We start from the raw sequence: 14374 nt of genomic DNA, 5'->3' as shown, positions 1-14374 counted from the left end.
CGCCCACATTTAGACATCAACTGCTATTCAGTATTCAGCAGCTTGCCTTTGATGAGCAATAATATGAACTACACCACAAATTACAAGACAATTTACATAAAAAGGTTTGGTAATATGTTCATGCATTCCCTTGGACAACAAAATATCCATTTAAAAAAATGCCATTTCAAACATATTGAAATGGCTGCATTTAAATAATAATTTGAAATCCTAATTAACATATTAAATGCATCTATTTATTTATTTAGAAGTAGTATAATTAAATGAACAAAATTAAAATATATTTAACATAATAAAACGATTATAACATTCAAATTTAAATTAAACCTTAATATTATTTTAATAAAAGACAAATCCATGTTACATTTGTTAATTCGTTAGAATTTTTCGTTTTGCAGCAAATGTTTTTTAATTTCAAATTTTAGTTTTAATTTCAAATACAGATTCTTTCATTCTAAGGGTGGAAAAAGGTCAACAAAATTAAAATATTAAGAATTTTTAAAACACACACACACACGTATTTTTTCTTACAGAAAATAAATGAAGACAAAAAAATCTTAAGATATATTTACAATATTAAGGCATAAAGACTAAACATTAAAATATATTAAAAAAACGTATTAAGATGCATTTTATAAAAAATATCAAGATAAACATTTTAAAAATATTACAAATTTTTGGAAATATTTAGAAATAAAAAAGATTTATATGTGTTTTATAAAACATATTTAGATATTCAAATATGAAAATACTTTTTTTAAACATTAAGACATTAAGAAATGTTAAATATTAAATGTATTTTATATAAATATAAACAAATTTTATAAATAAAAAAAGATTTTTTTTAATATTTAGACGTCTTATAAAAATATTAAGATACATCTATATTAAAATATATATATTAAGACATTTAAAAAAAATATGAAGTGTTTTTTTTTTGTAGTTCTATGTAAAACCGCTTTACTTTTTTATTTTTTAAGAAAATTAAAAGATTAAAGAATGTTTTCAGTGCATTTAAACCTTGACTAACAGGTAATAAAATACATTTATTCAAACAAAATAAAATGCCTCGTAGATAGGACAGAGCGTCACAAACCTCTGGACTCGTGGAACTCCAGTGTGACGTGGGCATCGAAGCCGAGGCTGAAGTAGTTATTGAACACGTTTAGAGGAAGCTGAGAACACACACACAAATCTGTCAGCAGCATATAAACCTAACCCAATCTCTGTGTCTGTCTGCATGAACACAGACATCACCTTCTGTGTGCCCTCCTCCGGCTGAACCGCAGATCGCTCCACCGTCAGATTCCAGCGGTCCAGCTGCACCACCGTCCCGTCCTCCACATGACACAAGACCTTCGACACCGGCTCGTCTGTGTAACCCTGAAACAGCAAGAGATCATGTTGAGTTGAGAGGTCTTTGCCAACACCACGGCTATTTACTCCTGGCATAAACACAGAACTGTCAATATGAAACATTAAAGCACGCTTCATTTCTGAAACACAGAAAAAACCTGAGAGACACTCCAGACCCCAAGGCCAGTGTTCTTCAGACACACAGTCAGAGCATAAGTCCAAAATAACGAGCGCCATTCATCAGAGAAGCCCCATCATATCTGACTAATGTAAAACAACCATTTTACAGCTTTTAAATCAATTTTAATTTGATTGCATTTTCAAATATAAATTATTGCAGCAAATACAGAACGTTTAATTCCACAGGTAGAAAATTGTTAATAAAACATTACATTTGATTTTTCCACTTTGAAAAGATATTAAAGGCAGGGTAGGTAAAAAAAAATATATAAAAAACTTTTTTTCCAAATTTGTTTAAACTTTATTTATATATCAATACATAATTAAAATGTAAGTACTCTGAAAAAGTATAAAAATCGAGTGACTGTAGACCTCTCACGACTGTTTTAAAGACAGCTCATTATTTCCATTCACTTTACCCCCTCCCTTCTGGGCTCCTTCCAAAGCCTCTACTACGGCTCGCTAAGTAATGTTATGTTAGCTATATTACGCAGCTACGTGTGCTAATGACACATGCTTCATGAAAAAAATATGTATGATCAAAATACAAAAAGAAAGATTTACCTGTCCAGCAGAAATAAAGCCATCAAGGAGTCACTTTTCAGCCCCTTGAGTTCCCTCAGTTCTCGCCATTGCTGGAAAGCCACGCCGATATAAACTCGCGTTTTATTTCTTTGTTTATCCAAAGACTTTTTGTTCATTGCCTTTTCTTGTACTGTTACTGTCTTCCTTTTTTTGCCTGGTTTGCCTTCACTAACTGCATAGGCTGGTACTGTGAATTTTGCTTGCTGTTTCTCTGTCATTGTTTTGGTATTCAGTTCCTTTTGAATTCCTCAAATCAAACGTGCACGCGCAAGTGGGCAGGTCATGTGTGGCAAAAGGGTGGTTGCCATGGTTGCGAGAGAGTGACAGTCGCCTAAGCCAATCCTATGTTTCGTCCCGAAATGGAAATAATGAGCTGTGTTTAATACAGATTAAACGGTCTAAAGTCACTCGATTTTTATACTCTTTTTATCAGAGTACTTACATTTTAATTATGCATTGATATATTTATAGAAAGTTTAAACAAATTTGGAAGAAAGTTGTTTATACATGTATTACCTACCCTGCCTTTAAGATATATATTTTTTTAATATTAAACCTTTAAATTATTTAGATGTATCACTTAAAAAATTAAAGACATACAGTACTTAAAAAAAAAAAAAAAAAATAATAATAATAATATATATATATAGTTATAATTTTTTTAAATTTACATTTTAAAAACTGAAAATGTGCTTTTTACTTAAAAAAATACTTTACTACACTTTTTAGTAGATTTTAGTAGATTAGCAGGCTTTTTTTTAAATAAAAAAATATATATATTTTATATATTTTTTCAAACATACTTAAATGTATATTTAGACACTTAAGACAACATTTAAGTCATTTAAAAAAATTGACAGCTTTAAAACAAATTAGGCATACGTTTTAAAAATATATTTAAAAACATAAATGACATAAAAATATAGACATTTCTTAACATATTTAGATATATATTTTTTCAATATTTAGACAAATTTTTAGTATTTTAAGAATAGTAAAACTAAAAGATTAAAACGTAAGTGCCAGAGCAGAGCAGCCTGATCATATCAGACTAATGCTGACATGTGGGGTATAAAATTAGTAAATTATGATTTCATTTAAAGATGATTAAAGAGGAGTTGACTCACCCCTCCCCAGTTCAGTGTCCTGGCAAGGTCATTTCCTGTACCAAGAGGAAGCACAGCTACAGGAGGTTGTGGGTTCATTTGTAGTTCATCTAAAGCGGAGAGGATCCAGCCCACCTACACAATAGAGGACAAACCACTCAAATTCAGGGTCAGAAATGCCATAGCGCTCAGGAAATCCAAGTCACAGATCAAGAAATTAGACACATCAAACCACAGAACCACTATTAGCTAATTACAGTGTTTGGTCAATGCTTGTTCGTTCTTCTCATTTATCACCAGAGAGGGGTACGTCCAAAATGTCTAAACTTCATGTAGGATGGACATAAGGTACAGTAGGTATAGAAAAGACTCCCCCCATTTTAAAATAATCACATTTTGAATAATCACAGCCTGAAATGAAGACGGACAGTTTTTGTTTCATCCAGCTGTATTTACTAAGTGCAACTTATAACATCCAAGTGAACGGTAAAACACCAACAGGTCAGAAAAAAATTAAAAACAGAATCACTGAGTTGGGAAAAGAATCAACCTCTTGTGTCAGTATTTTGTTGAAGCACCTTTTGCTTTAATTACAACCTTTAGTCTGTTGGGATTTGTCTCTGCACATCTAGACTTTGTTAAATTCCCACCCTCTTCTTTGCAGAACTGCTTGAGTTCAGTTCAGTTTGAGGGCAAGCGTTTGTGGACTGCAGTCTTCAAGTGTTTAAGTCTGAACTCTGACTAGGTCATGCAAGGACATGCAGCTTTTCCTCCTTCATCCACTGTGTGCTCAGTTTTGCTGTGTGCTTTGGGTCATTGTCATGTTGGAAGATAAAGCTTCTTCCCATTGACAGCTTTCTGGCAGAGGATGGCAGATTTGACCACTCTTTGTCACAAATTTCTGCAGCTTGCTGTAGACCTCTTGATCACCCCTCTGACCAGTTTCCTCCAGCTCTTTCATCCAGTTAAGATTGACGTCCTGATACAGGGATGGTCTATGTCATACCGAATACCTTCCACTTTTTAATAATAGACTTCACTGTGCTTCTAGGCATTTATAAAGCCTTTGAATTTTGTATCCATCTCCTGACTTTTGTAAGTGTTTTGCCACCCATAGCTGATTGTTTGCTTCAGTTGCACTACCAAGGACTGAAAAACCATCAAAGTGAACACAGCTGATCAAAGCTGGCAGTCAAATGGCTTTCTGTGCCATTGAGAAGGTGATAACTGTTTTTTAATTTTTTTTTCCTGACATGTTGGTGTTGTTTCTTTCACTTGGATGTAATGAAGCGGAGTAAAGTGATTACAGCAGGATAAAACAAAAACTGTGTCCGTTTGCATTTCAGGCTGCAATGCAACGAACTGTGATTACTCTAAAGAATCTGATTCTTTTCTATATCCACTGAATCTGATCATCCCAACATACACTGGATCTTACCGTTCCATCTCCTCCACAGGCAAGGATGCGAAGATTTGGCACTTTCCTGTACAATTCCAGCCTGACGGACAGAGGGAAACAATAGTCATGTGTGTTACTGATGCATTTGCAATCTATTAGCATGCTAATTAACAGAATACTCCATTTTGCATAACAAATCCAGACATAAGAGCTGTTTAAAGACAATGAACAGTGTTTGGACACATCAGGCACATTTAAAAGTATGAATTTCACTGCATTAGACAAAAATATCAAAACATAAAAAGTATCATGAACTAACTAACAATGTTTCACGTTAAGCCATTTTGTAATGACAAAGGCAACACTTCACAATAAAGTTTACTTCATTATCATCAATTAACGCATTAGGCATCATGAACTAACAATAGACAATACCTTTACAGCATTTATTAATTCATTAATGTTCATTTCTATTTATACGCCAGTACATTTAACGTTTCAAGTTGTATAAACAAATATCAGTTCATGTATTATAAAAGAAGAGGAATGAACAACAATATTTTTAATAATTAACCTAGATTGATAAATGCAATACATTTATCATTAGTAAATTTCGTTAAATGTTTATCATTAGTACCTAATGCATTAACTAATGCTAAAAAACTGAACTTAAATGTACAGTAGATACTAATAGTAACATCAATTAATGTATTTACTAACATTAACAATACATTTGTTACAGTATTTATTCACCTTTGTTAACATTAGTTAATAAAAACTATAACTGTTCATTGCTAGCTCATGTTAGCTCAGGCCTATTAAATAATACTGACAGATACAGCTTAAAATGTATTAATCAATTTTGAAATTAACATTAAGATCTATATAAGTGTTTTCTAAAGCCTTTTGTGGGAACACTTTACAATAAGTTTCCATTTGTTAAGTTAACTACATTATTTAACATAAATTAACAATGAAAAAAAAAACTTCAAAAGCATTTATTCAACTTAGGTAATATTGATTCCAATATTTACATATTGCATAATACAATATTATACAAAAGTTGTATCTATTAATGTTATTCAATGGACCCGAGTTAACATGAACGAACAATGCACTGCTGTATCTTATTAACTATATTCAACAAAGATTAAATAAATACTGTAACATGTGTAGTGCTCATTGTAACTTAGTGTTAGTTAATGCATTAAATATATTTAACAAATTGAACCCTACTGTAAAGTGTTACCCATTTTGTCATCATTTTGAATGTCCATTCATCATGTAAACCCAATTACAAATATTGATTTGTGAAATATTTCTTTGAAATAAATGGCACTTAATTTGATATTTTCATTTTTCCTTCTAATGCAATGAGATTTTGAAGTGTGGATTAAATGTTTTGGGGGCCACTGGATGTGTGTTGGTTTTCTGATTTAATAGAGTGAGTTTAATCACAGCTCTGTCAGACAGCTCAGAAGAAAAGCCCTCCAGCCGCCCAGCTGTGTCTGCCCTCCCTTCTCACTCTCTCTCTCTCTCTCTCTGTCAGCAGCAGAGCCCTTCAGAGCCCATTGCCTGTGCTTTGCTGCCTCACGGCTCAATTACTGAGACGAACTGAGGTGGTGGGCAGCTGGGAGAGAAGCTTCTAGAACACTGAACTCCCTCACAGAACACAGCACTGCTGAGATCCGACGGCTACATAATTAATGTGGTCAGCACAAAGAAATGGTGGGTTAAAGTGCATTATGGGAGGAAGAGAGAGATGATCTGATATGTAATGAAAGAGAGCGCTGAAATCGAGAGACTCACGCTTCTCTAGGCCCTCCCTGAGACAAATCAAACACCTGCCGAGGGTTCAGGATCCACATGAACATCTGCAGCAGCTTCGTCCCCTGAGAACCACAGACAGGCCAAGAGATTGTTAGTCATAGATCTCTCTTCCCATGCAATAAAATAAATGGACATGAAATACTGATTTGTTTATATAATGCATCCATTTATACGACGGCGTTTAAGTGCCACGTTGAAAAAAAATAAAAATCTAAGTTTACGAGATTAAAGTCGTAATATTAAAGACAATAAAGTCTAAATGTTTAGAGAATAATTTCGTAATACTACGAGAATAAAGTTGAAATATTTCGAGAATAAAGATGAAATGTTTTCAGAATAAAGTCATAATACTACGAGAATAAAGTTGAAATATTTTTGAGAATAAAGTCGAAATATTTTAAGAATAAAGTCGAAATATAACGAAATTAAAGTCAAAATATTTTGAGAATAAAGTTGAAATATAACGAATACATTTTCACATATTTGGAATTTTCACAAAGAAAACTGTTTCATTTAATGAATTGTTTCACATAAATACCGCGATCTGATCATTAAAGATCTTGAAAAACACATTATTGTAAGACACAATTTGTGTTTCGCTATAAAACTGATTTTGAAAGCTGAGACAATAAAAGTAGCTAGGTCTATCAAAAGCACAAAGCTTATTGCTATATGATATATTATATATCACATATGATATATTATTTGTATGACATGTATAGTATGACACATGGTATGATTCCTGCTAATAATCCCACATATAATTGAAGTGTAAAAAAAAAAGTGTTAAATAAGAGAGATACAGCGCCCCCCGAAGGAATGTCGATTGGGTGTGTGAGCTGGTGTTAACATAAAAAGTTGTTCCTGTTCAGTTTGTTAGTAAATCTCATATTCTTGATATACATATTCTTGAAGCTGTTTTCGCAAGTTTTTAAAACTGACTCTTCCTCATCCCGGTAAAATGATGCTGCCACTCGGACGCAACAATATTCAAATCAATCCCGGTGGCCTGCAACTTCTCCCAGTGCTCTCAATCAGGGACATTTACATGCGCATTAAAGGCCTACTCTCAAAATAATATCACTTTAATTTCTACTATTTAAACTCTCTAAACATTTTGACTTTATTCTCGAAACATTCCGACTTTATTCTCGAAACATTCCGACTTTATTCTCGAAACATTTACTTTATTCTTGTATTATTCTCGAAACATTTCGACTTTATTCTCGAAACATTCCGACTTTATTCTCGAAACATTTACTTTATTCTTGTATTATTCTCGAAACATTTCGACTTTATTCTCGAAACATTCCGACTTTATTCTCGAAACATTTCGACTTTATTCTCGAAACATTTCGACTTTATTCTCGAAACATTTACTTTATTCTTGTATTATTCTCGAAACATTTCGACTTTATTCTCGAAACATTTCGACTTTATTCTCGAAACATTTCGACTTTATTCTCGAAACATTTCGACTTTATTCTCGAAACATTCCGACTTTATTCTCGAAACATTTCGACTTTATTCTCGAAACATTTCGACTTTATTCTCGAAACATTTCGACTTTATTCTCGAAACATTTCGACTTTATTCTCGAAACATTTCGACTTTATTCTCGAAACATTTCGACTTTATTCTCGAAACATTTCGACTTTATTCTCGAAACATTTCGACTTTATTCTCGAAACATTCCGACTTTATTCTCGAAACATTTCGACTTTATTCTCGAAACATTCCGACTTTATTCTCGAAACATTTCGACTTTATTCTCGTATTATTTCGAAACATTTCGACTTTATTCTCGTATTATTTCGAAACATTTCGACTTTATCCTCGTATTATTTAGACTTTATCCTTGTATTATTTCGACTTTATCCTCGTATTATTTCGACTTTATCCTCGTATTATTTCGACTTTATCCTCATATTATTTTGACTTTATCCTCTTATTATTTCGACTTTATCCTCGTATTATTTCGACTTTATCCTCGTATTGTTTTGACTTTATCCTCGTATTGTTTCGACTTTATTCTCGTATTGTTTCGACTTTATCCTCGTATTGTTTTGACTTTATCCTCGTATTGTTTCGACTTTATTCTCGTATTGTTTCGACTTTATTCTCATATTATTTAGACTTTATTCTCATATTATTTCGACTTTATCCTCGTATTGTTTTGACTTTATCCTCGTATTATTTCGACTTTATCCTCGTATTGTTTTGACTTTATCCTCGTATTGTTTTGACTTTATCCTCGTATTGTTTCGACTTTATTCTCGTATTGTTTCGACTTTATTCTCATATTATTTAGACTTTATTCTCATATTATTTCGACTTTATTCTCGTATTATTTCGACTTTATTCTCGTATTATTTCGACTTTATTCTCGTATTATTTCGACTTTATTCTCGTATTATTTCGACTTTATTCTCAAAATATTATGAATTTAATCTTGTAATCTTATTTTATTTAATTTTTTTTTTACGTGGCACTAAAACGCTGTCGTACATTTATGTTTTAATTATGCTAATTAGTTTAACGTAGAGCTGTTTGGTCATTATAGCCCTTTCAGAGGTTCTTGTACTATAATGACTGTACATTATTCCTCCATTAGTCTCTTTATTCAGAGCATCACCTGGTTTCCTCCACTCTTGGGGTTGACGAACACCAGCACTGGCTTCATCAGCGGAGAGGGCAGCGGCTTCAACATGAACGGACGCCATTTTGATTCCTGCAAAAATCACTTCATTATACTTTGGTAAGTGCACATTTGCAGACACACAAACACACCCCCACACACACACACACACACACACACCACTGCAGTAAGCTGTAGGGACAGATGATCACGAGATCACAAGCAGGAGTTAAGGGAAGAAAGCCCTCAGAAAATACTATGGCATCATTTAAAAGTAGGAAAAGGACAGGAATCAGATCTACTCACATCTGTCCCCTTTTTGCTGGCTCTTCTTTTGAACGACGTCCGTTTTTTCCTTCGAGTGGAGTTTTTAAATGAGCTCTGGGACACAGGAGAGATACGCCAACTAAGCCAAAACACAACAAAGCCAACTCCAGCACAACTAGGTTAAATTCAAGTCTGACCGTTTCTGATAGAAGTGTTCATTTTCAAATTAAAGGAATAGTTCAATCAAAAAGGAAAACTTTTTCATCACTTATTCACCCTCATGGTGCTCTGAACTGGTTGATGAAGAAACTGTCTTTCTACCATCAAAAGCAAAGACTGACAGCTGACCAACTCCAAAAAGGATCCATAAAACATCTTAAAATTTAACAGGACAGGGCATTCAACGTCTTCTAAAGTCATATAGTGAGACCAAAAAGACCAAAAATATAATTTGTTTCCTTAAAATCTTCCTCTGCTTCTTAAATCATTGACATTTTAAGAAAAAGAGCAGTGTGAAAATACTGTAAAACATATTTGATTTTGCAGAATAAAAAGACATAGAGGTTCAGAATGATGTGAAGATAATTTTTAATAAATAAATCCTTGGTTGAACTATTCCAAAAACACTTTGAATACAAGCAAGCAACTTCCCTTTCAGCAACTCCTGAATTGAAAGCAGCAGTAACATGCCACATCTCAAAAACCTTCCCCACTGATGCATAAATCCACCCAATCATAGCTGAGTGTGTCATCAGTGGGTGTGGTCTAAATATGTGCTATTAACTGTTGATGTGATGGGTCAGTTTTTGGAAATCAATTCTGGCTTTCAAAGCGAAAGACAAACTGTGATGTTAAGTGTACATTGCAAAAAATAAATACAAAATTACCAGATAAAACTTTAAAATGACTTTTTTTTTTGCAATTTTAAGTTTACCTCTATCAGATATGAGCTTACAGTAATTTCGATAATTTGGCAATTTCTCAGAATTTAGATATTATATCTTGCAATTCTGTTTTTCCTCCCGCAATTAAATACAAAAAATTCAAAAGGTGTGATTATCTCAGAATTTGGACTTTTTCTCTTGTAATTTTTATATCTTGCAATTCCGAATTTATATTTTGCCATTCTGACTTTTTTTCATTGCAAGTCAGAATTGTGACAGAATTGGGAAAAAAAAAAAAAATTCATCCCATTGTGGAAACAAACTACTGTAATTTTCAGTACAAACATCTAAACATTCTTAAATCAAGACACATTTACTTGAGAAGCAAAAATCGCACAACATATTAAGTCTTGCTTTCTGAAAACATTATCAAAGTGAAGTAAATTTTAGCTTAAAAAAAATATATATTTGCTAATGTTGTAAGAAAAATACATTTGTTTCCCATTTGAATTCAAAGTACCCCCCCCCCCCCCAGCATAAGCTTGCTTAATTCTAATAAATATATATATATATTTTGCGCGTTGTTCATTATGCTATTTTAAGGGCGCATGCTTGACCATAATGTATAGCGTGCACAATGCGCATACACTTTGCTCATGTAATCTACACAGATGCAACAGTTATTTTTGCAAATCATAAATTGTTACAATAAAAAAAGATTAACACATGAGATGACGGAAATCATTGTGGTGTGCCACGAAGATGTGAAAAAATAGGCATAAATCTATCTTACAAATTATTCAGGCTAATTGTAGCCTAGTAATTAAGGATCAGACCTGTTTGCCCAATAGTGGCAAGACATATATGTATATAAGGACATCTGACAAATTGGTTTATCAATTTTTTAAAAATCGACTCCATAATGGAACTTGCGCACCTGCTTTTAAAGGGAATGTTGGATGACGCTCTGATTGGTTTATTTCACGTTACGCCCAAACCACACCTATGAATAATGAAGCTACTTCAGACCAACCCATTTTAGATTTGCACCGGGCACAAGAGCCATTTATCCCGCCGGGAAAATAGCAAAAGCGCCGAGATCCCCCCAAAAAGTTACTTGCGCTTCGCTTTGACACTTGCGTTTCAGATCGTTAAAATAGGGCCCAGCATATCTTAAGTCATTCCGCTTCTCATGCAAATGTTTCCATTTCAGTTAATGTTTAGATATTTGTACTGGATAATCATTTTTGCAATGTACAGTATGAAACAATGAAAGAAGCTCCATATAAAATATGTAGACATGTTTTATGAAACACACTGTTACTGATATCAAATCTTGCAGCTTAAAAGTGTATTTAAAACCAATCTGATCAGCATAACTGACTGCAGAAGACAAGATCATACAGACCAGCTTTATATTATTATAACATTACATGAACCTCAGGCTCAGGTCTTCTCTTTAGTGCTGATGAAAAATGTTCACCCCCAAACCGTCTGAGGTGTGCATACCTGCGGTTTCCTGACTTTGATGATCCAGGAAGGGGGGACGATGACCCCGGCGTGAGCTCCTAGAGAGCAGGGCTCCTCGATCTGATGTAGCATGAAGCACGTGACCTTGTTATGGAACTGATAGACAGAAAAATAAACCGAGATCGAGATGGAAGAATTCTGCATTACACAAACCAGCAAGATTGTGTGAGACGTGCCACTCACTGCCTGCTTGCACCAGGAGCAGCTGATGGCCACAATCTCCTTGCTGTGGAAGAACTTCTGCGGGAAACTCTGCAATTAAAGTGAAAGTTGGCATGAACGTACAAGACTTTTGCATATGACTCCTTCAATAAACTCTGAAGGCGTGACATACTTTTCCGCACTGACGACACTTCCCTTCTTGTCGCCGGCGATGGACCCAGTGATGTCTCAAAACATTCTGCAGTCGCAAACAGACACAATGGGTCACATGTAAACGTGCCAACAAGGGTTCATTCTGCCATAGCACATGGAGTACAATAAGTATATGACAAACTTCAGTGTGAAATATGATTTAAAGTCGTGTGGGGATGAGGTGGACTCACATCTCTAAGGCATCGAGAGCCACCCTCTCTGAAACTGGGTTTGCAGCGGAAGTTGATCTGTGAGGAGACAGTTCAAGTAGAAATATAATAAAATGAGAAGCTACAATTAATGTAATACAATTTAAATGTGAAATGCACATCAACACTATATTATTATTATTACTACTACTAATTAGTTAATTGTTTTAAAAAGGAAAAAAGGAAAACTAGACTTTTAAATAATTCTAAATAATTTAGAATATATTGAGTTCATTAATCTATCCAAAAACAGACATAACTACATTATTATTAAAATGTAAATAATTTTGATATATACTGTTAGCGTGATATTTCATGTTGTCTCTTCATGCAGTTTCACTGATAAACATGATATTGTATTATAGTACATATTACAATGTGAAACATTTACACTATATTGTTTTTTTTATAATACAATATTATTATATTAGGTTTAAAATAGAATTTAAAAAGTAATCTCTGAACTATTAAAACATTTAAATAATTTATAATATCTTTAAATCAAACAATTACATAAAAACTGATATTACCATATAGTTAATAAAATATAAACCATTTTTTATTAAAATTTCAGCATGACAATAAATACTGTGATATACCGCAAACTTGATATTCTTTCATGCAACTGCACTGAGAATTTTTTTATTATATATAATATATTATATTAATAGCATGTATTCATGTTACATAAATGTTATATAATGTGATATAATAATATAAAAAATAAATATGCATTGTGAATATATATATATATATATATATATATATATGCGTGTGTGTGTGATATAAACATTTTTAAACCATAATAAAAAGAAATCTCTTTTTACCTTATTTACATACACTATTAAAACTATTAAAAGACATTACAACAAAGTAAAACATTCATAAAATGTCCAGCAAGACACTATATATTGCAATATATACCGTTACCCCGATATTCTTTCACATCTATTCACTTAATTGCACTGATAACTATATTTGAATACCGCAACAGCAGGAACCCACAACTCCTGATCCTAAAAACCATAACTACAATACCTAGATTATACCATCTCATGCCATTTCATCATCCTCCTGATGTCTGTTTGAAGAGACAAACGTCAGTGCTCATCTGTTGAGGGCATATTGATGACGTGCATGAATTAAACCGATATTTCTGCCTCCGCTCACCTTGTCCAGCTCCTCAATACATGCCGTGTGGACCACGATCTTACAGGCTGCACACTTCCTCCGGGGAGCCGACTTCTTAAAGAGAACCCAACAGCACAAAACACATAAAGCAAGAGCACACATCTACAATCCATCTAAAAATTCAACTGTAACAGGAATATGCTCTTATCTTCAGCGGTAAAAAAGGAAGGATTTTGCCAACCGCTTGAAGTGGCAATAATAAATTGCCACGGCTTTTGAAAACATCAGAGTGTGGCGCAGTGCTTTAACAAAAGCCTAACAAAATCCTTTTACCTGCTGTACATTCTCAGACAAATAACTGGCTCTTCCTTTCAATACACACCAGACTCACATTATCTCATGAAAGAAAAGCTCAATGCTAAAGCGCTCTAATGACACTCTTCTCTGCCTTGAGCTCGCCATGCAAACACAGCAATCATCTGACTTCCCCGCTCTCGTCCGTTTTAACCTGTTTAACCACATGATACTCACTGCAATCTTGACCACGCACGTCTCTTCACCCAGGTAGCAGAGATCGCCGGAGCAATTTGTCTCCAGCCACAGGTGGTCACCGTTCACTGCGTTCTCCTGCGCATCAAGATATAAAATCAAAAGTTTTGTGGCTTTTAAACCATGATTATGTCTCATTTGGAAGGCTGTTTATTATAAAACTTACTGTTATTCCTCATGAGGCATAAATCGATGCAATTTCTTTCTTACTTTGGACTCTAATGGTTACTTTTCTGAGTGTCAATGACGTATGCAGCAGGCAAATATGAGAACTTGAGTGCACGTATACAAATGAGATCGTGGTCCAAGTCCACTCATAAATGCTCACAAAATTAGTATATACAGTATGCTCATTT

General features: G+C 33.7%; 1 protein-coding gene across 7 annotated transcripts in view; it reads right to left on the bottom strand.

Moving 5' to 3' along the window:
- Positions 1 to 14374, bottom strand: part of LOC132098679 (diacylglycerol kinase iota-like) — a 42944-nt gene that overhangs the window by 10234 nt on the left and 18336 nt on the right. For 3 of the 7 annotated variants that reach the window (XM_059504797.1, XM_059504795.1, XM_059504798.1), the window contains exons 3-15: positions 14001 to 14096; positions 13509 to 13583; positions 12321 to 12377; positions 12110 to 12175; positions 11959 to 12027; positions 11755 to 11871; positions 9401 to 9475; positions 9092 to 9187; positions 6436 to 6518; positions 4666 to 4726; positions 3249 to 3362; positions 1258 to 1383; positions 1097 to 1175 (exon numbers count right to left, since the gene is read on the bottom strand). In XM_059504797.1, coding sequence (XP_059360780.1) covers positions 1097 to 1175; positions 1258 to 1383; positions 3249 to 3362; positions 4666 to 4726; positions 6436 to 6518; positions 9092 to 9187; positions 9401 to 9475; positions 11755 to 11871; positions 11959 to 12027; positions 12110 to 12175; positions 12321 to 12377; positions 13509 to 13583; positions 14001 to 14096 — 1114 coding nt within the window. Of the gene's footprint in view, positions 1 to 1096; positions 1176 to 1257; positions 1384 to 3248; positions 3363 to 4665; positions 4727 to 6435; positions 6519 to 9091; positions 9188 to 9400; positions 9476 to 11754; positions 11872 to 11958; positions 12028 to 12109; positions 12233 to 12320; positions 12378 to 13508; positions 13584 to 14000; positions 14097 to 14374 lie in introns of all 7 variants that reach the window. The other 4 variants (XM_059504794.1, XM_059504792.1, XM_059504796.1 and 1 more) reach the window with 2 other exon arrangements.

The sequence above is a fragment of the Carassius carassius genome, chromosome 22, assembly GCF_963082965.1.
Source record: "Carassius carassius chromosome 22, fCarCar2.1, whole genome shotgun sequence".
NCBI classification, from domain to species: Eukaryota; Metazoa; Chordata; class Actinopteri; order Cypriniformes; family Cyprinidae; genus Carassius; species Carassius carassius.
This window is presented reverse-complemented; position numbering and strand designations above follow the sequence as displayed.